The sequence below is a fragment of the Heptranchias perlo genome, chromosome 9 (assembly GCF_035084215.1).
Source record: "Heptranchias perlo isolate sHepPer1 chromosome 9, sHepPer1.hap1, whole genome shotgun sequence".
NCBI classification, from domain to species: Eukaryota; Metazoa; Chordata; class Chondrichthyes; order Hexanchiformes; family Hexanchidae; genus Heptranchias; species Heptranchias perlo.
Window position 1 is genome coordinate 37,674,845 of NC_090333.1, and position 24,804 is coordinate 37,699,648.

General features: G+C 41.8%; 1 protein-coding gene across 3 annotated transcripts in view; it reads right to left on the minus strand.

Annotated features, from left to right (window-relative positions):
• The window catches only part of osbpl9 (oxysterol binding protein-like 9), a 176,799-nt gene that overhangs the window by 132,142 nt on the left and 19,853 nt on the right, over nt 1-24,804 (minus strand). For all 3 annotated transcript variants that reach the window (XM_067990225.1, XM_067990224.1, XM_067990223.1), the window contains exon 2: nt 21,489-21,539. In XM_067990225.1, coding sequence (XP_067846326.1) covers nt 21,489-21,539 — 51 coding nt within the window. The remainder of the gene's footprint in view (nt 1-21,488; nt 21,540-24,804) is intronic.

Below are 24,804 nucleotides of genomic sequence, written 5' to 3' on the forward strand. Positions count from 1 at the left end.
TGGAGTCTGGGATATTGACGGAAAAATATGACTGAGTATGACTATGTCAGGTTGCTGCTTGATTAATCGGTGGGCAGCTCTCCCAACTTAGGCATTTGTCCCCAGATGTTGGTAAGGAGCAGTTTGCAGGGTTGCCCAAGTCTTGCCCTGATCTCGTACTTGGGTCATTGCTAATAGGTCCATCGGTATTTATCTTATTGCTTTGTTTTTTTATATTGGTTGTTTAAAACTGGGTGGCTTGGTAGACCATGGTGGGAATTAAGTTGTAGAGTTTTCAGCAAATGTTTTGGTTTGTACGAGAGTCACTGCAAATATGGAGACGGAATAGTAATACTATTTGTATTTGCAACAATTAACTGAGTCCATTCGGCCCAATAGGTCTATGCCGGTGTTTATGCTCCACTTGAGCCTCCTCCCTCCCTACTTCATCTAACACTATCAGCATATCCTTCTATTCCTTTCTCCCTCGTGTACTTACCTAGCTTCCCTCTACCTAATTTCCCTTACCTAGCTACCTAACGTTCAATGAATAGTTCAAATGTCTAAAATTTTCCTGTAATAACCCTTTCAATTTCTGTAAGAGTAACTAGTTAGTAATTTCTCCTTTTCCTCTGCACATACCATCTTGGCTCTGTGCTTATGTTTTAAGCTCTTAACTCAGTTTCAATTATAATGTGCTGTCATAAACCAAAAATAATAGGATCACTTCCACACTGGGACTACATTTTATCATCTATCTATATACAAACTAAAAATCTTATGTCTGCATGCACTTCCTAAGTCAGTTTTTTCCATTATAAATTCCGATGTCCATATTTGCAATAGAAACTGCCTATGTCATGCTGTAATTACACTCTCTCACCAGTGGTAGCACTCTCGTGTCTTGGTTTTGCATCTCCTAGATCTTTAGTTTGTACAGTAGATAAACTTCTATTCTGCAACCGACTCGACTTCCTTGCTTCCTAAACTGCTGAAAGTTTTGTCCAAATATTATATAAAAATAAAGGCAGAATGCATTGCATTTAAATGGGGATTGGATTATGCCTGCATGCTTTGCTCCAATTATACCCTGCTCTCTAAACCCGATTACACTTGATTTTCACTCCCCATGTGCAATGACATAGGAGATCGACTAGTATGATGTTAAAAATTCTTATATAGGGTGGAACTTCTTGTCCACAAACCTTAGTACCTGTTATCATAATTTGTGGTCACATTTTTTGTTTGGGGGGGGGGGGGGGGGGGAAGAGAAATAATGGCAATGAGGAAGAAGAGCAATAGAGGAGGGGGACATTATAGAAAGTGACAGGAGGGGAATATTAGGAAGAGTAGATTGTAAAGGAAGCAAAAAAGGACAGAGGGGAGTTTTAGGGGGTGAAAAAAGAGATGATGTGAGGTGGCAAGGCTGATGTGGCGGCTGGAGAAGCAATGGGATCAGAGGCGAGGATGTAAGGAAGTAAGGGGCCAGAGTAGGATATTAATGGGGAATGTTAGGAGTGAGGGGGGCAGAGATGGATATTAAGGGGTGGGAGAAATGTTGAGAGAAGAATGGGGGAAGAGGAGGCACAGGGAATGTTACGGGACTGATGGGGATATTAGGGGGACGATGGTGAAGTTAGGGAGATGCAATAGCGGTTAGATGGAGCACGGCTGGTGAGCAATAGAGGGGAGGGAACAGCAGAGAATGGCAAGGGTTATGGACTCTGGAAGCAAATGTGGGCAAGATACTTAGAGCTCCACCTCTTCACGCTGCTTTCCAGTACAGCCAGAAAGTGCGTCGTGTTCCCCCGTCACGCCATCCACCATCTCAGATTTGAATGGCAAAAGGAAAGTATTCACGAAAGAAGAAAATGACACCAACATGCAAATAGACCAAGCAAACAGGAGACAGCAAGAACAGGACAGAACAGAAAGACACAGAGAACCAGAGGTCAAACTAGACACACACAGGAGGATCAAAACAAAAACAACACAGGTAAATGAGAGACCATATGCTTTGATTTACCATGGGTAATGCCAAAGCAGATCCATTGGTATATAAAAAAAATTGTACATGAATTTAAAGTCCTGAAGTCTAGAATTAGCCAAATATCTTGGCGGCTTCTACACAAATAAGGTCCAGGGTTGAGATAACAGAACAATGGGAGGCCTTCGAGGAGGAGATGGTTTGGATACAGAGTCGGCACATTGCCATGAGAAGGAAAGGAAGGGCATCCAAAGCTAGAGCTCCCTGGATGACTAAAGATATAGAGATTAAAATGAAATAGAAAAAGGAGGTTTATGACAAATGTACAGTTCATAATACAGTAGAGAACCAAGTGAATACAGAAAGTGGAGAGGAGATCTAAAAAATTAAAGAGGGGCAAAGAGTAGGAGAATAAATTAGTGGCCAACATAAAAAGGGAACCCAAAAGTATTTTATAAACATAATAGTAGTAAAAGGGTAGTCAAAGGAAGGGTGGGCTGATTGATAATTGTATGATTTATATCAATTAGTGTTAATTGTATTCAGGTGGTGAGTATCAATTGGGGACTCTCTTGTAGCCTTTTTATAGGAGAGCTTAGGTAGGGTGTGGTGTGTGTGTGCGTAAGGGGAATTTCTGTGAATAAAGTTTGGAAGCAACTAAATACCAGGCTCTATTATTCTATCCCTCACCACATGGCTATTTAATTTTAGCAAGGTTAGGGACAAAAAAGGAGATCTTATGAAGGCAGAGGTACTAAATGAATACTTTGCATTGGTCTTCACTAGAGAAAAGGATGCTGCCTTTGTAGCAGTAAGGGAGGAGGTAGTAGCGATATTGGATAGGATAAAAATAGATAAAGAGGAGGTACTTAAAAGATTGGCTGCACTCAAAGTAGAAAAGTCACCCAGTCTAGGTTACTGAAGGAAGTAAGGGTGGAAATTGCAGAGGCTCTGGCCACAATCTTCCAAACCTCCTTAGATATGGGGATGATGCCAGAGGACTGGAGGATTGCAAATGTTACACCCCTGTTCAAAAAAAGGGGAGAGTTATAATCCCAACAATTACAGGCCAGTCAGCCTAACGTCAGTGGTGGTGAAACTTTAAGAGATAATAATCCGGGACAAAATTAGTTGGCACTTGGAAAAGTATGGGCTAATAAATGAATGTCAGAACAGATTTGTTAAAGGCAAATCATGTTTGACTAACTTGATTGAGTTCTTTGATGAAGTAATGGAGAGGGTTAATGAGGGTAGTGCAGTTGATGTTGTGTATATGGACTTTCAAAAGGCCTATGATTAAAGTACCACATAATAGACTTGTTAGCAAAATTAAAGCCCATGGGATTAAAGGGGCAGTGACAGCACAGATACAAAATTGGCTAAGAGACGGAAAACAGAGAGTAGTGGTGAATGGTTGTTTTTCAGACTGGAGGGAAGTATACAACGGTGTTCCCCAGGGGTCATATTAGGACCACTGTTCTTTTTGATATAGATTAATGACCCAGACTTGGGTATAGAGGGTATAATTTCAAAGTTTGCAGATGACATGAAACTCAAATGTAGTAACCAATGTGGATGATAGTAACAGACTTGAAGGTGGCAGGACAAGTTGAGAAAGCTGTTAAAAATGCATATGTAATCCTTGGCTTTATTAATAGAGGCATAGAGTACAAAGGCAAGGAAGTTATGCTAGACCTTTATAAAACACCGGTTAGGCCACAGCTGGAGTATTGTGTTCAATTCTGGGCACCACATTTTAGGAAAGATGTCAAGGCCCTAGAGAGGGTGCAGAAGAGATTTACTAGAATGGTACCAGGGATGAGAATCTTCAGTTATGTGGAGAGACTGGAAAAGCTGGGGTTGTTCTCATTAGACCAGAGAAGGTTAAGAGGAGATTTGATAGAGGTGTTCAAGATCATGAACGGTTTTGACAGAGTAAATAAGGAGAAACTGTTTCCAGTGGCAGAAGGGTCGGTAACCAGAGGACACAGATTTAAATTGATCGGCAAAAGAGCAAGAGGCGACATGAGGAAACATTTTTTATGCAGTGAGTTGTAATGATCTGGAATGCACTGCCTGAAAGGGCGGTGGAAGCAGATTCAATAATAACTTTCAAAAGGGAATTAGATAAATACTTGAAGGGAAAAAATTTACAGGGCTTTAAGGAAAGAGCAGGGGAATGGGACTAATTGAATAGCTCTTTCAAAGAGCCGGCACAGGCATGATGGGCCGAGTGGCCTCCTCCTGTGCTGTATCTTCTTTGATAAAGAAAAAGTGGAAAATCTGAAATAAAAACTAAAAAACGGTTGAAATACACAGCAGGTCCATTTGCATCCGCTAAAAGAAAAACAAGAGTCAGAATAAAGGGTCTTTTCCCTGAAACATTTCATCTCTTTTCGGATGCTATTGGGCATGTTGTGTATGTCAAGGATTTTGAGCTTTTATTTTTCACTCAGGCTGCCTGGTAAGAGTCCAACTGCAGCTGTACGATCCTTTACAAAATAATCTATTGCCCCAAATCGCTCCTTCCTGCACCGAGTGCTTGCTGTATTTAGTCTGGACCTGGACAACCACCGGCAAGTCAGCAGGACATTGATTCATTAGCTCCTAATCAGAGCCACAAAATAGAGGCAATCTCATCTGGTTTCTACTCTACTAGCTGGAACAAACTTCCCAGAAAATGTTGCTGCAAACTGTACATAAAAGGAGACAAACTGAAGTTTGCACATGGAACTCAAGAAGTTCGACACCATCCAGGATAAAGCAGTCCACCTCTCGGCAGCCCATCCACCACCTTAAACATCCACCACTCCCCACCACCGGCGCACTGTGGCTGCAGTGTGTACCATCTACAGGATGCACTGCAGCAACTCACCAAGGCTTCTTTGACAGCACCTCCCAAACCCGTAACATCTACTTAGAAGGACAAGAGCAGCAGGCGCATGGCAACACCACCACCTGCACGTTCCCCTCCAAGTCACACACCACCCTGACTTGGAAATATATCGCCGTTCCTTCATCGTTGCTGGGTCAAAATCCTGGAACTCCCCAACTAACAGCACTGTGGGAGCACTTTCACCACATAAACTGCAGCAGTTCACCACCACCTTCTCAAGGGCAACTAGGGATGGACAATAAATGCTGGCCTTGCTAGCAACACCCATATCCCAAGAATTAATTAAAAATTAAAAGAAATCTGAGATCCACCATGGTATCTTTGCCTCACTAGATTTAGTCTGGGCCTGAAGCCCGAACTGGAAAGCAATCTTGATGTTAAACTCAAAAAATAAGCTTTACTGAAGCACACCATGGTCAGTATACCATAAGGATCCTTAATGATCCTTTGAAAGAAAACTTGTCATCCATATCCTCATTATCCTTCTTTTCTTTAGGGATGTGGAAACAAACAGTAGCCCTTAATTAAACAGGAGTTATCTCAGATAATTTTGTAGTTGCTCATGGTCCTTCCGACAAGGATGAGAGCAACACTGCTTGACTACCAGCCAAGGTGGGTAACGTGATTGGCAGATGAAGGACTAAACAGACAGTTCACATTCTGGGATAAGATTTTAAATGACAAAGAACATGGACACAAAGTACCTTTTTGGTATCAGCCTTGGCTTTCCTCAATCAGAAAGTTGAGAGTTCAAGCCCCATATCATAGACTTGAGCACATAACCTAGGCTGCCACTTGAGTGCAGTACTGGGGAGTGCTGCATTGTCAGAGGTGCCATCTTTCTGGTGAGACGTCAAACTGAGACTGCCCTCTTAGATGGCCATGAAAGATTCCATGACACTATTCGAGGAAGAGCTTGGGGGTTCTCCTCATGTCCTAGTCATATTTACCTCTCAATCAATATTGCACAAGCAGATTATCTGATCATTTATATCAATGCTCTTAGTGGGACCTTGTGTGCTCTAATTGGCTTCCATTTTTGCCTACATTACAACAGTGGCTACCTTTGAAAAATACTTCACTGACTGTGAAGCACTTTGGGACGACCCAAGGACCTGCAATGCGCTTTAATAATACAACTTCATTCTTTCTTTAATAAAACCCCTCAAGGCTGGCTTCTGTAACTCTCGAGGGCCCGGGTTTGAATCCAGTCCAGGGGGATGAGATTGAATTGTTTTTTTCGTTGGTTGTAATAATCCTATGTCAAAGTGCTTCTAATTTAGCACTAATTGACAATCTCACTCAGACATCAATATATGACTAGTGCGGGAAATGGAAACATTTCACACAGCATTCGGGAGTGCGTGGCAGCAGTTGAGGCTCAGGCACATTGTTGGAGCAGAGTAGAGACTCCCAAACTCAATTCAATGCACCATACCACAGACTGAAAGAACATAGTTTTGTCCATATTACCCAAATTGTAAATGTTGAAGTGCAGAGCAAAGTCAAGCAAGTAATCTCTACACTGTGACAAAATGGTACTTGCAACAGGTCACATTCCACTTCCCCTGCCCCACTAGGAGTATTGTGTGCAACTCCGAGAACAAAGTATGGGAAAAGGAAAGAGAAAATAATAAAAGCAGATTAGTCACACAACAAGGTTAAACAGAACAACCTTTTAAGTTCCAATATAAAACATTTATCATTTAATCTATTCATAAAAATGGAATTCCATGAGCTTGACTTTCATTGCATTATTAATGACCAACATGGATGTTCTTACATTTTGTATCCAAGGATAAAACTACTTTCAGCAGCTACATCTTTCATACAGCTTACACTTTCAGCTCGCAAGCAACACAATGGGGACATGAACTAATACAATTTAAATGTGACTCCAAGCAAACCATGGCAGCTGTTAAATTGAAACTCCACTGAAAGCTGATTTTAAATGAACAGATTAAATGATAAAATTGACATTTTTTTAGTAATACTAGTCAATTTCCCACAGCATTGTACAAGGGAGTCAGACCAAGTGTCCTCAGGTGAAGAGGGCAGGGGATCACTGGACTCGGGCACACAGATGTAATTTAGTTGCAATTTTGAAGTCATACATTCTGTCCTTATATTTGTATCCAAATCCAAGTCTACAAAACCTTCCTTCTCTAGGGACTGCAACTTGACGTAGTGAGAAGGCTTGCATGCACCTATGCCCAAGAGCTATGCTGGCAGGAGTATAACTCCTAGTAGGGCCACCCAAGCCAGACAGATCACAAATTAGGTGTCAGATTAATGGCAATCCACCGGTCCTCCTGGAATTATCACTGTACCATAGCATGGAGCTTAGAATGAATGCACAGGATCAGAGATAAATGCAACTGTCATACAGAGGGTGAACACCTGGCTGCAGCAACCCCAGACCATCTACATTTAATGTTTCCTCTATCTGATTTACATACATTCAGTAAAAGTGTCAATGAAGTCTCAAACGAATATCACAGAAAAATTAGTTCTGATAAATTCAAAATGAATTATCTTTGGAATATGATTTTTAATTAGTGAATTTTTGGGTCATAATTAAAAGTTCAATAGAAAATTAAACTAATATTTTTTTAAATTCCTGAAAGATTGTGATCAGAGAGATTCAAAAAGTATTTGATGCTATTGATGTAAGAAATATGAATAAAATGTTAGTTCAGGGTACAGTAAAGCAGTAGTCATGTTACTTGACTAATAATCAAGACACCTGGACTAATAATCCAAAGAACCCAAGTTGAAATCCCACTATGGCAGTTTGAGAATTGGAATTCAGTTTTAAAAGAATCTGGAAATAAACAACTGGCATCAGTAAAAGTGACCATGAAGCTGCTGGATTGTCGTAAAAACCCAACTGGTTCACTAATGTTCTTTAGGGAAGGAAACCTGCCTCCTTACCCGGTCTGGCCTATATATGACTCCAGTCACACACCAACATGCTTGACTCTTAACTGCCCTCTGCAGTAGCCTATCAAGCCATTCAGTTGTATCAAATCGATTCAAGAAGGTGGTCCACCACCACCTTCTAGGGAAACTACAGATGGGCAATAAATACCAGCACTGTCAGCAAGCCCACATTCTGGAAATGAATAAAATATCATTAAGCATTTCGTCAGTGCCCTATTGATAGTTCAAGACAAGTTTTACAGAATTTTAATCCTTTATTTTAAAGAAGCATTAAGCCATATGCTTGCTATTAGGAGGGCTGCCCACAACGGACATATGGCTGAAGCATATGTCAAACATCAATTAGAACAAGTGATAGTGATAAGTAAAAAAAAATTACTCATTCTGATTGACGTGTCCCATATCGGATTCAGCTACAGATATCAAGCAATCTGGGGCATGTTTTGGAGACTCTCTTATGACTGTCTCTCTCCTCCCCTCCCCTTATTCCCCCACCCCACCCCAGCACAATGTCCCATTCTTTTACAGGAAAGTGACAACAATCCCAACCAACATGATTACTTATAGGCAGCCCCCCACGTTCCCAAATCCAACTGACCCCGGTAAGTAACAACAAATTGCCGCAATCCATAAACTCACATGGCATGGTTGCATCTGCATTGAGTGCAAAGAAAGCTGAATGTATTAATGTTCTCCTCCCATAAACAATACATAATCAAAAAGTACAATAGCGTCATAAAATATATGTAAATACTCATGCACTCATGATGCAATGGAAAAAAAAATCAAAAATTACATTTGAAATCAGATTATGGCAACATAAGGACAACCTTTCAGGGTCTGTGAAAAACATCTCAAAAAATTGCAGGACATTTTCACAATTCATAGTATTTAAGGCTCTACAGATGAAGGAAAGGATTGCACTTGCCTATCTACTTTTTAATTAAAAGAGAAAAACCTAAGACCTGCTTCAGCATATTACATTTGCATATTAGAGTTTCTCCAAAGAATAAATCCCATAATTCTATGTGATGAATGTGATCTAATAAATAAAATAAATGTGACCATCAGTGCATAAAGGAAATGGTCTGTGAAAAAGGATTTCCAATTAAAATACTTTTGTATTCCTAAAATTGAATCAAAACCCTTGAGGCACTACTGCAGTGGGTAAAGGCTGGGTGAAGGGGAAGGGAGATCTTAAAACCTATTTAGCCTGACAACATAATGGACACAATAAGAGGATTAACATTGATATGCAATGCAGAAAATAGATGCTCACATGCTGTGCTTATACTCATATTGGTGATAACTATTTAACATCTGGTACACGATACTACGAATGTTGTGCATGAACATCAATTCAAGTCAATTACAAGCAGAAATAATAACACTAATCAGGGAAAATTCACACTACTATACAGGGAGTTTTTTGAAACTTTAAAACTAAAGATTGGACAAGTGTTGTGTATCTTGTTGGTAAAGCCATGATGCCCTATGCAGTAAGTATCTGACAAAACTTCACTACTCTGTACCCTTGTCATACCCTCCATTCTCTTCCCTGTCCACTGTCTCAGCCAGAAATAGACTATTTGCCACCTCAGTGTTCTATTCAATCTCAAGCTGAGCTTCCAACTCCATATCATCTCCATCACAAAGACCGCATACTTCCACCTCCTCCATAACATTATTCATTACCGCCAGACTCAATTACTCCTACGCTGTCCTCTTATCCTGCACCTTCTGTAAACTTCAGCTCATCCAAAACTCAGTTGCGCGTATCTTATCCTGCACCTAGTCTGGCTCACTCCTCATTCGTGTTCTTGTTGACGTACATTGGCTCCCAGTCCCTCAATGCCTCACTTAAAAATTCTCATCCATATATTTAAATCCCTCCTTAGTCTTGCCCACCCCCCATCTCTGTAATCACCTCCAGTCCCACAACCCTCCGAGAACTCTACATTTCTCTCACTCTGGCCTCTTGTGCAACCCCTGCCCAACCTTTGTCTCTACATTGCTGGCTGTGCTTTCAGCCATCTAGGCCCTATTCGCTGGAATTTCTTCCCAACACCCCTCAGTTTCTCCACCTCCCTCTATTCTTTAAAGATCCTCCATAAAACCCCTCTTTTTGACCAAGCTTTGGGTTACCCCTCCCAATATCTCTTTCTTTGGCTCAGTGTCCATTTTTTCTATACACCTGTGAATTGGCTTTTCAAAGTTAAAGGCGCAATATAAATGCAAGTTGCTATTGTAGTACAAAGCAGTACTGCAAAAGCCTGTGAAGAGACCACCTGATGATCATTTTGGCCTTGATGCCCCAAATTATATGTTTTTTCTTTCTTCATCCTAGAAGTTATTGATGGAGTAAACTGGCAAGTTGTACAGCTCAATTATTGCTGAATTATCCAATTCCCTTTTGAATGCTTCAACTAATGTTAATGTTACATTAAAATATTTGCACCATATTAGTACAAATTTGGTATAAAATCCTCATACAGAGCAGCTGAATCACATTAGAATTTGGCTATTCGATCTTCACAGAAACATACCCAAATAATGTGAGACACTACTTTAGTAATGTTATGTCACATCAAATAGAACAGGGGGACTGATATCATGATGTAACAGGGGGCTGATATCATGGGCAAACCAAATTAGCACTAATACTGTGGAGGACGAATTCCTGGAATGTATATGAGATGGTTTTCTAGATCAGCATGTTGAGGAAGCAACCAGGGAACAGGCTATTTTAGATCTGGTATTGTGCAATGAGAAAGGGTTAATTAATAATCTTGTTGTAAAGGAGCCCTTAGGGAAGAGTCACCATAATATGATAGAATTCTTCATTAAGTTTGAAAGTGATGTAGTTCAATCCGAAACTAGGGTCTTAAATCTAAACAAAGGAAACTACGAAGGTATGAGGCGCAAGTTGGCTGTGGTTGATTGGGGAACTACATTAAAAGGTATGACGGTAGATAGGCAATGGCTAGCATTCAAAGAATTAATACATAATTTGCAACAAATATATATTCCTTTAAGATACAAAAACCCAACAGGAAAAGTGGTCCAACCGTGGCTAACAAGAGAAATTAAAGATAGTGTTAAATCAAAGGAAGGGGCATATAAAGTTGCCAGAAAAAGCAGTAAGCCTGAGGATTGGGAGCATTTTAGAATTCTGCAACGGAGGACCAAGAAATTGATAAAGAAAGGGAAAATAGAATATGAGAGTAAACTAGTGAGAAACATAAAAACGGACTGTAAAAGCTTCTATAGGTATGTAAAAGGGAAAAGACTGGCAAAGGCAAATGTGGGTCCCTTACGGACAGAGAAGAGAGAATTTATAATGGGAAATAAGGAAATGGCAGAGAAATTAAACAAATACTTTGTGTCTGTCTTCACAGAAGAGGACACAAAAAACCTCCCAAAAATACTAGAGAACCAAGGGTTTGATTTTAAAAGTAAAAAGCGGGTGGGTTGGGGGGCATTGAAAATTGCCACCATTTCAGACCCGCCCATTTCCGGTTTTCACCTGGGCAGGACGAGGGGCGGGTGGCCAACCCACTCCAAGGAGGTGGGTCGGACCTCAAAACCCTTCAAGGAGGCTTCAGGCCTCCATTTTTAACTAATTCCCGATTTCAACCCCAGGGGGGGGGGGGGGGGGGGGGGGGGGAGCTTTCTGTTTTACGCTTTGTGAAAGGAGGCAAGTAGACCCAAGACCACCAGGTAAGTGCCTAGAAAGGTACAGCTTGTGGGCCCGGAGAAGCAGAAGTGTTTCCCCGAGGCCCAACAGACCGACCTGCACCCAGCCCCCCCCCACCCCGATTGCGGACCCCCGACCCCGATCTTCCGACCTTGATCCTCCCCCTCCGACCCCAATCCCCCAACCCTCCCCCTCAGGAAACTACAGACCTGTTAGCCTGACATCAGTAGTAGGGAAAATGCTAGAACCTATTATAAAGGATGTGATAACAGGACACTTAGAAAATAATAATAGGATTTGGCAGAGTCAACATGGATTTATGAAAGGGAAATCACGTTTGATAAATCTATTGGAGTTCTTTGAGGATGTAACTAATAGAATATATAAGGGGGAACCAGTGGATGTGGTGTATTTGGATTTTCAGAAGGCTTTCGATAAGGTCCCACACAGGAAGTTGGTGAACAAAGTTAGAGCGTATGGAATTGTGGGTAATATACTGGCATGGATTGAGAATTGGTTAACAGACAGAAAACAGAGTCGGAATAAACGCGTCTTTTTCAGGTTGGCAGACTGTGACTAGTGGGGTGACGCAGGGATTGGTGCTTGGGCCCCAGCTAGTCACAATCTACATCAATGATTTAGATGAGGCGACCAAATGTAGTATTTCCAAGTTTCCGGATGACACAAAACTACGTGGGAATGTGAGTTGTGAGGAGGATTCCAGGAGGCTTCAAAGGGATATAGACAGGCTAAGTGAGTGGGCAAGAACATGGCAGATGGAATTTAATGTGGAAAAATGTGAAGTTATCCACTTTGAAAAACAGAAATGCAGAGTATTTTTTTTAAATGGTGAGAGATTGGGAAATGTTGATGTTCAAAGGGACCTGGGTGTCCTCGTACATGAGTCACTGAAAGCTAACATGCAGGTGCAGCAAGCAATTAAGAAGGCAAATGGTATGTTGGCCTTTATTACAAGAGGATTTGAGTACAGGGGTAAAGATGTCTAACTGCAGTTATATAGGACCTTGGTGAGACCACACCTGGAGTATTGTGTACAATTTTGGTCTCCTTACCTAAGAAAGGATATACTTGCCATGGAGGGAGTGCAATGAAAGTTCACCAGACTGATTGCTGGGATGGAGGGATTGTCGTATGAGGAGAGATTGAGTAGACTAGGCCTGTATTCTCTGCAGTTTGGGAGAATGAGAGGTGATCTCATTGAAACATACAAAATTCTTACAGGGCTCAACAGGGAGTCTAGAACCAGGGGTCACAGTCTCAGAATAAGGGGTGGGCCATTTAGGACTGAGATGAGGAGAAATTTCTTCAGTCAGAGGGTGGTGAATCTTTGGAATTCTCCACCCAGAGGGCTGTGAAGGCTTATTCATTAAGTACATTCAAAACAGAGATCGATAGATTTCTAGATATTAAACGCATCAAGGGATATGGGGATAGTGCAGGAAAATGGCGTTGAGGTAGAAATTCAGCCATGATCTTGTTGAATGGTGGAGCAGGCTCAAGGGGCTGGATGGCCGACTCCTGCTCCTATTTCTTATGTTCTTATAACTTCTCTCTACCCTAGCAAATTACCAGCATGAGTCTGAACCCACCACCAGTCAGGCAGACATACTCAAACTTGTAAGTCGGTTCAACGTTAAAAGACAACAGAAACTGAATGCTCTGGTTTCCTTTCGAAGTTTGTAATGTTACACAGTGGCACTATGCGTTTGAGAAAACTATGGCACCTATGCCTAGGAAAACCAGCCGAAGGCATTTAAAAATCATTGTGTAAAGCGACAGAAGCAGCACAATGGAGCTGGTTTTCCAGGCTTATGATTTTTTTTTGGTGTATATTTTTCCTCAAGTTAAACGATGTCAGTGTTGGAGGACAGAACATTTTCCATTTCAGGCACCCAAAGTCCATAACAAGCATTCCAGGTCAGATATAACATAACTAAATGCAGAGTCTCCAACTCACCAAGTTTTCTTAGAGATTTGTTATTTATTAATTTGGTGGAATGTCCTAGTTTTTAAGTACAATGTTTCCCTTGATTGCTTCAGTCCTGATTAAAAATAAGAGCTTGTCTCCCACACAAGGATCACTCACCTAGAACAATACACTGTTCTGAAAAATGTCAGTGCTGATGTCCACTAAATTTAGTACTAAAATGTAAAATTGTACCAACTCTTTGAGTTTGGGGGGGGGGGGGGGTTGGGTGCGGGGGAAGAAAGACTGATATATACAGGAATGCTGTTTGGTTCAACCCATTGCAGGGACACTCACTGAATATAAATGTAGGACTGAACCAGTGACCCATAATTAATTCAATATTTTAGACAACAGCAGTAAAAAAAACTATTCTCCTGTTCTGCCACCCGGTGGAAGTCTTGAGCTAGTGCATATACCAGCAATCAACATTACTCAACAAAAAAAGAAAATGCTGGAAACGCTCATAAAGGTCATGCAGCACCTGTGAAGGTAAGAGGGGTTGGTGTTTTGGGTGTGGACCCTAACTGCCTAATCAATTTGAAACAACCAACGTCATCTTAAATACAATAAAACAAAAAGCAAAATATCACAGATGCTGGAAATCTGAAATAAAAACTCAGCAGCTCAGGCAGCACTTAGGAGAGAGGAAGGCTGTTTCAGGTCAATTCTGATGAAAAGTCATCGACCTGAAATGTAAACCCTACCTTCCTCTCGAAACAGATGCTGCCTGACCTGCTGAGTGTTTCCAGCATTTTCTGTTTTTATTTCATCTTAAATACTTCACTTTAAAAAGTTGCAAATTCTAACTGCACTTGTCAGTCTCATTTAGATTTTAAATCTCCAATAGCCACCCCCTAAAATCAGATAATTGTGACTATTAATAATGTTCTCACACTCCTATTCCAGTGAACCAACATTCAAGAGGCAAGGGACTACCAACTTCAGTGCTGACTAAAAATAAAGTTACAGTTTTCCCAGTCAGCAGTACTTTTACATTTTGTAAATAGATGTCCTTATTTCCAGGTAACTGCATATAGTGTGAGCAAAATGTATGCAAATAATATGCTCTCTGCCACAGACTATTATACATATTTAGAGACTTAAAATGCAACACTATTGTGTACATGTGATTTTAAAAGGCAATGCTACTTTGTGCCGTACATAGGAATGTTAAGTAAAATTAAAAAACAGCATGTCCATCAGTATCCAAAAAGAGAAAAAACAGGTTAACATTTTAGGATGGGCCCCTTCATCAGAAATTGAAAAGATAGGCATGTAAGGCAAAGTTTGCGAAATTGGAGACATATATTTTGAAGAAACATGGATTAACAATGATTTGTTTAAACCAGGATTCTGGGAGATTAAAAAAAAACCTGGGGTTAGAGTCTACAGAAAGCATAATAAAGCAGATGGGGGTTTGGTAATACAGGCAAGAGAGAACATCGTATCAATAGGAAAAAATTATATAAGTGTCTAGGGTGATGCAGTGGAGACAGTGTATTTGAAGTGAAGGATAATAAAGAAAGAAGTTAACTCCTGAATTGGATGAATGGAAGGAAGGAAAGAAGGAAGAGAGAAAGAAAGCAAAAAGGGAGAAAAAAAGAAAGGAATAAGAAAAAAAGAAGACACAGAAAAGGAGATTAAAAAATGGGAGAAAATAAACAAACAGAATGAATAAAAGAAAGAACTTGCATTTATACAGTGCCTTTTACATCCTTGGGATGTACCAGAGCACTTCACAATCAATGAATTACTTTGTAGTGGAGTCACTGTTGTTTTGTAGATAAATGTAGCAACCAATTTGCAAGCAGCAAGGTACCACAAACAGCAAATAAGATAAATGTTATGGTGGTGTAGGTTGAAGTATGAATGTTGGCAAGCACAGCAGGAGAACTCTGTGCTCTTCAAATTATGACATGAGATTTTTCACGTCCATCTGAAAAAGCAGACAGGAGCTCGGTTTAATATTTTATTTGAAAGACGGCACTAACAATGTAAAAGTCACTCAGTACTGCAATGAAATTTCAGCAGATTAAATGCTGGAGTGGAGCTTGAAGCCACCAAAAACATTTCCCTCTCTGTATTGGAGGAGAGACTGAGAGGGAAATGTTTTCAAAGATCAGGAAGACCACCAAAAAAGGCTAGAATGTTAAATGTGGGAATTTCAATTAACCAGTTACTGACTGAGAAAAAAAGGCTCAGGGAAAGCAAAAAAGGAGTGCAGGTTTCTAAACGGGTGCAGGATTGCTCCTTACTGCTGTTCTTACAGCCAACGCAGTCAGCAGCTAATCTGGATCAATTCTTTTTAATGATCTATGTTTGTACATAAGATAGTATGAGAGGAGATTTTAGTGTTCATAATATAACTTAAAAGTCCAATATTTTTGCCATGCTATCCACCATCATGAACATTTCAAGGTGCAGACTGAGAAAATGCAAAATTAGCGTTTTTAAGAAAACTGAAACACAATAATGGTTGGAACATCAACATTAGAAAAGTAGAAAGCATTAAAGAAAATCTTAACAACACCTCAATCAATATTCATTCCAGTCAAAATAAAATTACCGCTCCATCAGTCCACTCAATCATCTGCAAAGTAATGGAAGGTGTCGTCGACAGTGCTATCAGGCAGCACTTACTCACCAATAACCTGCTCACCGATGCCCAGTTTGGGTTCCACCAGGACCACTCGGCACCAGACCTCATTACAGCCTTGGTCCAAACATGGTCAAAAGAGCTGAATTCCAGAGGTGAGGTGAGAGGGACTTCCCTTGACATCAAGGCAGCCTTTGACCGAGTGTGGCACCAAGGAGCCCTAGTAAAATTGAAGTCAATGGGAATCAGGGGGAAAACTCGCCAATGGCTGGAGTCATACCTTGCACAAAGGAAGATGGTAGTGGTTGTTGGAGACAAATCATCTCAGCCCTAGGACATTGCTGCAGGAGTTCCTCAGGGTCGTGTCCTAGGCCCAACCATCTTCAGCTGCTTCATCAATGACCTTCCCTCCATCATAAGGTCAGAAATGGGCATGTTCGCTGACAATTGCACAGTGTTCAGTTCCATTTGTAACCCCTCAGACAATGAAGCAGTCCGTGCGCGCATGCAGCAAGACCTGGACAACATCCAGGCTTGGGCTGATAAGTGGCAAGTAACATTTGCGCCAGACAAGTGCCAGGCCATGACCATCGCCAACAAGAGAGAGTCTAACCACCTCCCCTTGACATTCAACGGCATTACCATCGCCGAATCCCCCATCATCAACATCCTGGGAGTCACCATTGACCAGAAACTTAACTGAATCAGCCACATAAATACAAGAACAGGTCAGAGGCTGGGTATTCTGCGGCGAGTGACTCACCTCCTGACTTCCCAAAGCCTTTCCACCATCTACAAGGCACAAGTCAGGAATGTGATGAATACTCTCTACTTGCCTGGATGAGTGCAGCTCCAACAACACTCAAGAAGCTCTATATCATCCAGGACAAAGCAGCCCGCTTGATTGGCACCCCATCCACTCCCTCCAGCACCGACGCACCGTGGTTGCAGTGTGTACCATCTACAAGATGCACTGCAGCAACTCACCAAGGCTTCTTCGACAGCACCTCCCAAACCCGCAACATCTATTTAGAAGGACAAGGGCAGCAGGCACATGGGAACACCACCACCTGCACATTACTCTCCAAGTCACACACCATCCTGACTTGGAAATATAGTGCCATTCCTTCATCGTCACTGGGTCAAAATCCTGGAACTCCCTTCCTAACAGCACTGTGGTAGAACCTTCACCACACAGACTGCAGCGGTCTCTCCCTTCATCCTTTTGGCGATGATCCTAAATGTATGTTCTCCTATTACTGACTCACCAACCAGTGGCAAAAGTTTTTCAAAAATTACCTTATTAAAAACTCCTAAAAATGTTTAAAGCATCCAGCAGATATCTCGTAAATCTCTTTGCTCTAGTGAAAAGAAGTCCAGTTTCTCTAGTCTTTCCACATAGCAAGAACCTTTATCTCTAGAAGGATCTTAATAAATCTCTTCTACATCCTCTCCCTGGCATAAGAACATAAGAAATTGGAGCAGGAGTAGGCCAATCGGCCCCTCGAGCCTGCTCCGCCATTCAATAAGATCATGGCTGATCTGATCCCAACCACAAATCTAAAGAACACAAGAAGTCGGAGCAGGACCCGGCCACATAGCCCCTGGGCCCTCTCCGCCACCCACAGGGCATTGACCGATCCGAACTCAGCTTCATGTCCAATTTCCTGCCCGCTCCCCATAACCCCTAATTCCCTTTACTTCTAGGAAAGTGTCTATTTCTGTTTTAAATTTATTTAATGATGTAGCTTCCACAGCTTCCTGGGGCAGCAAATTCCACAGACCTACCACCCTCTGAGTGAAGAAGTTTCTCCTCATCTCAGTTTTGAAAGAGCAGCCCCTTATTCTAAGATTATGCCCCCTAGTTCTAGTTTCACCCATCTTTGGGAACATCCTTACTGCATCCACCCGATCAAGACCCTTCACAATCTTATATGTTTCAATAAGATCGCCTCTCATTCTTCTGAACTCCAATGAGTAGAGTCCCAATCTACTCAACCTCTCCTCATATGTCCACCCCCTCATCCCCGGGATTAACCGAGTGAACCTTCTTTGTACTGCCTCGAGAGCAAGTATGTCTTTTCTTAAGTATGGAGACCAAAACTGTATGCAGTATTCCAGGTGCGGTCTCACCAATACCTTATATAACTGCAGCAATACCTCCTTGTTTTTATATTCTATCCCCCTAGCAATAAAAGCCAACATTCCGTTGGCTTTCTTGATCACCTGCTGCACCTGCATACCAACTTTTTGATTTTCTTGCACTAGGACCCCCAGATCCCTTTGTACTGCACTACTTTCCAGTCTCTCGCCATTAAGAAAATAACTTGCTCTCTGATTTTTCCTGCCAAAGTGCATAACCTCACATTTTCCAATATTATATTGCATCTGCCAAATCTCCGCCCACTCACCCAGCCTGTCTATATCCCCTTGCAGGTTTTTTATGTCCTCCTCACTCTCTACTTTCCCTCCCATCTTTGTATCATCTGCAAATTTTGATATGTTGCACTCGGTCCCCTCCTCCAAATCGTTAATATAGATTGTAAAGAGTTGGGGACCCAGCACCGACCCCTGTGGAACACCACTGGTTACTGGCATGGGCACCTTTCACAAAGCTGGATATAATATTCTAACTGTGGCCTAACCATTAATTCTATATGTTTAGCATTACCTCTTGACTTGTTGATTGTGAAGTGCAGGAATGTCAAGCCTGGGCTGGGAACTGAGGATTGAGATGTGTAAACTGTGGTTGAAGGGGGCTGATGAGTGATGTAAATTATTAGCATTGCATGAATGCTGATATGAGTGAGTCAAAAAATGGAGCACGTAATGAAGAGAAATTAGCAATTCAGTGATTGTTATTCATGTTGAAGATGGCGTACAACTAATCCATTTCCCATGGCATTGCACAAGGGGTGGGAAGGAGGGAGAAGGGGAAGGGGAGAGAAGAGATTGAAGGCAGGCAGGAGAGGAGGAGAGTGGAGAGGGAAGGGGAAGGAGGGTGCAGGATGATAGGGGGCTGCCTATTTGTGCCTCAATGTCAAGGGTTGCCAGCTGGATATTTATGTCTCCTCAGGGAGGAAGGTGAAAAGTGGAAGGAGATATGAAGGGGAGAAGTACAGAACGGAGAGAGAAGGGGCTAAGGAAAGAATGGGAGAGAGGTTAGGGCAGCGTGTGTCTCAGTACGGGAGGGAGTTTAGCGATGATTTGTGTTTCACTTGCGGGTTGCTGTTGGACGTCGATCTTGTTCTTGGGGGCGGGCGGGGAGTGGAATCTGGATGGCAAAAGAGGGAGCACTTGGACGAGTATCAGCTGATCAAAGAGAGTCAGCATGGGTTTGTGAAGGGTATGTCATGACTAATCTAGTAGAATTTTTTTGATTAGGTCACTGGCATAGTGGATAGATGAGCATCTATGGATGTTGTCTATATGGACTTCCAGAAGGCATTTGATAAGGTTCTGCGCAAGAGATTACCACCAAAAATGACAGCGCACGGAATTGGAGGCAACCTTGTGACGTGGGTCGGTATTAGATTAGGAGGTAGGAGACATAGTTAGGATAATGGGTTCATTCTCTAATTGGCAGGATGTGACAAGTGGTGTTCCCTTGGGATCTGTACCGGGGGCCTCAGCTTCTCACCATGTTGTAATGACTTGGATAAAGTATATCCAGTTTGGATCAGAGAAAGACAAATTGAAATATTTTCTTAATGGCTAGAGACTAGGAGCTGTGGAGGAGCAGAGAGATTTAGGTGTCCATGTACACAATTCACTAAAAGCTAGTGCACAGGTACAAAAAGTAATCAAAAAGGCTATCTCAAAGGGGTTGGAATTCAAAAGTCCAAATCTCATTCAAGATATGAATACAACTCCCCAATCTGGGGAGACATTTCTAGCACGTCTCACACTCCTAGGCACAAAAACTATCCAATTCAGTCTTTCTCCTAGGGTGTTAAAACCCAAGTTTGACACCACCTAACACCTCTTGGCTTTATCTTGTTTTGTGTTGTGTCTTACTTTTTTCAAAATTGGTGACATTCTGCTTTTTTCAGCTTGGCTCATCATCTAGGTTTCTTGTTACTACAGCAACTTGCATTTATATAGCACGTTTAACATAGGAAAACATCCCATGGTACTACAAGGAGGCGTAAAGAAAAAAATGGATGCCAAGCTAAAGCAATTTAGGAGGGGTGACCAAAAGCTTTGTCAAAATGTAGGTTTTTAAGGAGGAGATGGAAGTGGAGAAACAGAGGAGTTTAGGGAGGGAATTCCAGATTGTGTCGTAGGCAGCTGAAGACACAGCCACCAAAGATGGAGCTAAAGGAGGGGAGATGCAGTAGAGACTGGAGTCAGAGGAAAGGAGAGGTCAGAGAGGGTTGTAGCGATGGAGGAGGTTGCAGAGGTAGAGAGGGGCAAGGCCATGGAGGGGTTTAAACACAAGGATGAGAATCTTAAATTTCAGGTATGGGGGAATGGGAGTCAATGTAGGTGAGGGAGGACAGGAGTGATGGGCAAACAGGACTTGGTGCGGGATAGGATATGCAGAGTTTTGGATGAGCTGGTTTATTGGGGTGGAGAATGGGAGGACGGCTAGGAGAGCATTGGAATTGTCGAGTTTGGAGGTGACAAAGTCATAGATGGGCTGAGGCAGGAGTTGAGGCAGGCAATGTTAGAGGTGGAAGCAAGGAATATTTGCGATGGAGATGAAGCTCAGCTTGGTTTCAAGTAGGACGCCAATGTTGTGAACAGTCTGGTTCAGCCGGAGACAGTGGAGGGGGATAGAATGGGAGGCACGAAGGCAGAAGACAATGGCTTTGATCTTCCAATATTTGCAGTCTGATGGCACAGATGCAGTAGAGGAGTACACAGAGGTGGTGAAGAGGTAGAGCTTTGTGGAAACCGATCCCCATGTATGTAAGGGGCAAAATGTAGATGAGGAAGTGATCGGAACCAGAGATGGATCCTTGGGGACTCCAGAGGCAATGGTGCAGGGCTGGGAAGAGAAGCTATTAGTAGGGTCACTCTGGCGTCACTCACAGTGTAACGGTAAAACCAAACGAGGGCAGTCCCCCCCAAAACTGGACAATTGAAGAAAGACATTGGTGTGGTTCGCTGTATCAAAGGCTGCAGAGAGGAAACCATTTACAATGTCAGCTATCATTGGAGCCAGGAAGGTAAGTTGGTTAGCCAGCAGACTAGTGGAAATGGGGTTTCATGGACGAGATAAAATCAATCAATCAGAGAGGGCATGGGAGATGATGGGACAGAAATTAGAGAATTAGAGAGAAACTACTAAAGATATACGAGGACAATCCAAGGACCTAATGTTCTGAAATCTCCTCTGATGGAATCAGATTGCCAACCCAAGGATCCAGCAGTCATGCAAAATCTCACACTCACCCTCAGTCTAACACAGCCTCTTCGGGAGCCTCGCATCATTTTATCCTTGGACTGGAAAGAAACAAAAACAATTTAGAAAATATTATCTACAGCAGCTACATGTTACAGAAACACATTAAACAAAAAAAAGACTATTTGCAATCAATACATAAGAAATAGGAGCAGGAGTAGGCCATCCGGCCCCTCGAGCCATTCAACAAGATCATGGCTGATCTTCTACCTCAACTCCACTTTCCCGCACTATCCCCACATCCCTTGATGTCTTTAATATCTAGAAATCTATCGATCTCTGTTTTGAATGTACTCAATGACTGAGCCTCCACAGCCCTCTGGGGTAGAGAATTCCAAAGATTCACCACCCTCTGAGTGAAGAAATTTCTCCTCATCTCAGTCCTAAATGGCCCACCCCTTATTCTGAGACTGTGACCCCTGGTTCTGGACTCCCAGCCAGGGGAAACATCCTCCCTGCATCTACCCTGTCGAGCCCTGTAAGAATTTTGTATGTTTCAATGAGATCACCTCTCATTCATCTAAACTCTTGAGAATACAGGCCTAGTCTACTCAATCTATCCTCATACGACAATCCCACCATCCCAGGAATCAGTCTGGTGAACCTTTGTTACACTCCCTCTATGGTAAGTATATCCTCTCTTAGGTAAGAAAGGTAGGTAATTAAAAGTGGCACCATCTTTGTGATATTGTGGGGGAAAAAATGACACCAAGCTACTCTTGCACACTTCCTATCAGCTGGATATACAATGACATTGGAAAAGGCCTGTAAGCAATCTTGAGACCCACCCTTTAGGTTGGGCATGAGATAGGGAGCCTGAAGAAAAGGGAAAAATATCTATATAAATAAGTCTTGCATCGAGTACACATCACAATTGATAGTGTCACATTTTATCACACATGCAAAATGAACAATATAAGGCGAAGGAAAAATGCACAGAACAAAAAATAAACTTCACTACCTTGCACCCAATTGGCTCAAAGATCATTCATTATCTAAAAAAAATCACAACTTAACCTATGAATGAACAAATTATGAGCAGATATGAAAACTAATGATCAAGGAACAGCAAACAGTCACCAAAAAAACAAGCAGAAAGGGAAGCCAATAAAATCATTTACAATATATCTCAAAAATCTTTTTCATCGCCTTAGCTCACCAACTAAAAGCAGTTTATAACAATCTGAAATTATTGTTTTTGATACTAGCATACAGATACATAATGCATCTGTGAGACATCTACTCCATCTGCTATTTTAATGAAGACATTAACCAATTTAAAATAAACAGGATATTGTCAAAAAGAAAGATGCAGAGACTGGAGCAAAAAATCATTTAGTTGTGATACAAGCAGGATTCACAATGGTGATAAGGCATTGGGAGTTGCTGATTGGAGCCTCAGCTTTATGTACTCCTTTGTTCCTACAACTGGACCTTCCTCCTCCTCCTTCTGTACATTTGCAGCATCTACACATGCTCAGTACCTGTGTCCTTGACTGTCTATTTCCCAATCTGGTACTTCCATTCTTTCCTCCTTACCCCAATCACCAAATCCTTCCAACTGGCATTGTGCCTTCAGCTCTCATTGCCTTTCTGCTACAGTGAATTAGGAATTCTGCTCTCATCATCACAAAGCTCTTCTTTTCACAAACTCTGCCTTCATCTATGTATTTCCACTTTACAATGAACCATTTTTCCATACCAATATTTCCAGTTATTTGACTTCAGAAGATATGTTAAACTTTATTTTAAAACTTCATTCCAACTCTTACATCCTACCACTATGTTACACCCCAATGCCCCAGACCTTTTATGTCAAGGTCCCTTTAAACCCAACCCCCATAAAATTCTGCCAACCTCAGTGTTCCTCAAGTCTTCTCAGGACAAAACCTGCTTCCAATACTGCTCCTCACCCATCTTCGTACTCTCACACCCTAGCTGCCCTAACATTTTCCCAAACATCAGTCCATCCAAATACTCCTAAAATTTAAGAGGCCCCACTGCGCCAGCATAATCTCTGTCTGTTTAATGCAATGGGAAATCTACTATATTAATGACTTGGACTTGGGTGTACAGGGCACAATTTTAAAATTTGCAGATGACACAAAACTTGCAAGTGTAGTAAACAGTGAGGAGGATAATAATAGACTGCAAGAGGACATAGACAGGCTGGTGGAACGGGCGCACACGTGGCAGATGAAATTTAACACAAAGAAGTGCGTAGTGATACATTTTGGCAGGAAGAATGAGGATAGGCCATCTAGGGTCCTGAATCTAAATAAAGGAAATTACGAAAGTATGAGGTGCGAGTTGGCTATGATAGATTGGGGAACTTTACTGAAAGGGATGACGGTGGATAGGCAATGGCTAATATTTAAAGAATGTGTGCAGGAATTACAACAATTATTCATTCCTGTCTGGCACAAAAATAAAACAGGAAAGGTGTCTCAACCGTGGCTTACGAAAGAAATTAGGGATAGTATTAGATCTAAAGAGGAGACATATAAAATTGCCAGAAAAAGCAGCAAGCCTGAGGATTGGGAGCAGTTCAGAATTCAGCAAAGGAGGACAGAGAGATTGATTAAGAAGGGAAAAATAGAGCATGAGAGTAAACTAGCAGGGAACATAAAAACTGACTGTGAAAGCTTCTATAAAAATAGGTCAAGAGAAAAAGATTAGTGAAGACAAATGCAAGTCCCTTACAGTCAGAAATGGGGAACAAATGGCAGAAAAATTAAACAAATACTTTGGTTCTGTCTTCACAAAGGAGGACACAAATAACCTGCCAGAAATGTTAGGGAACCAAGGGTCTAGTGAGAGGGAGGAACTGAAGGAAACCAGTATTAGTAAAAAAAGTGCTAGGGAAATTAATGGGGCTAAAGGCTGACAAATCGCCAGGGCCTGATAATCTACATCCCAGAGTACTAATCCCTATCGGAGGAAGGATGTCCTTGCCATGGAGGGAGTGCAACGAAGGTTTACCAGACTGATTCCTGGGATGGCAGGACTGACCTATGAGGAGAGATTGGGTCGATTCGGCCTATATTTGCTAGAGTTTAGAAGAACGAGAGGTGATCTCATCGAAACATATAAAATTCTAACAGGACTAGACAGACTAGATGCAGGGAGGATGTTCCCGATGGCTGGGGAGTCCAGAACCAGGGGTCACAGTCTCAGGATATGGGGTATGCCATTTAGAACAGATGAGGAGAAATTTCTTCAGAGGGCGGTGAACCACAGAAGGCGGTGGAGGCCAAGTCATTGGATGTATTCAAGAAGGAGATAGATATATTTCTTAATGCTAAA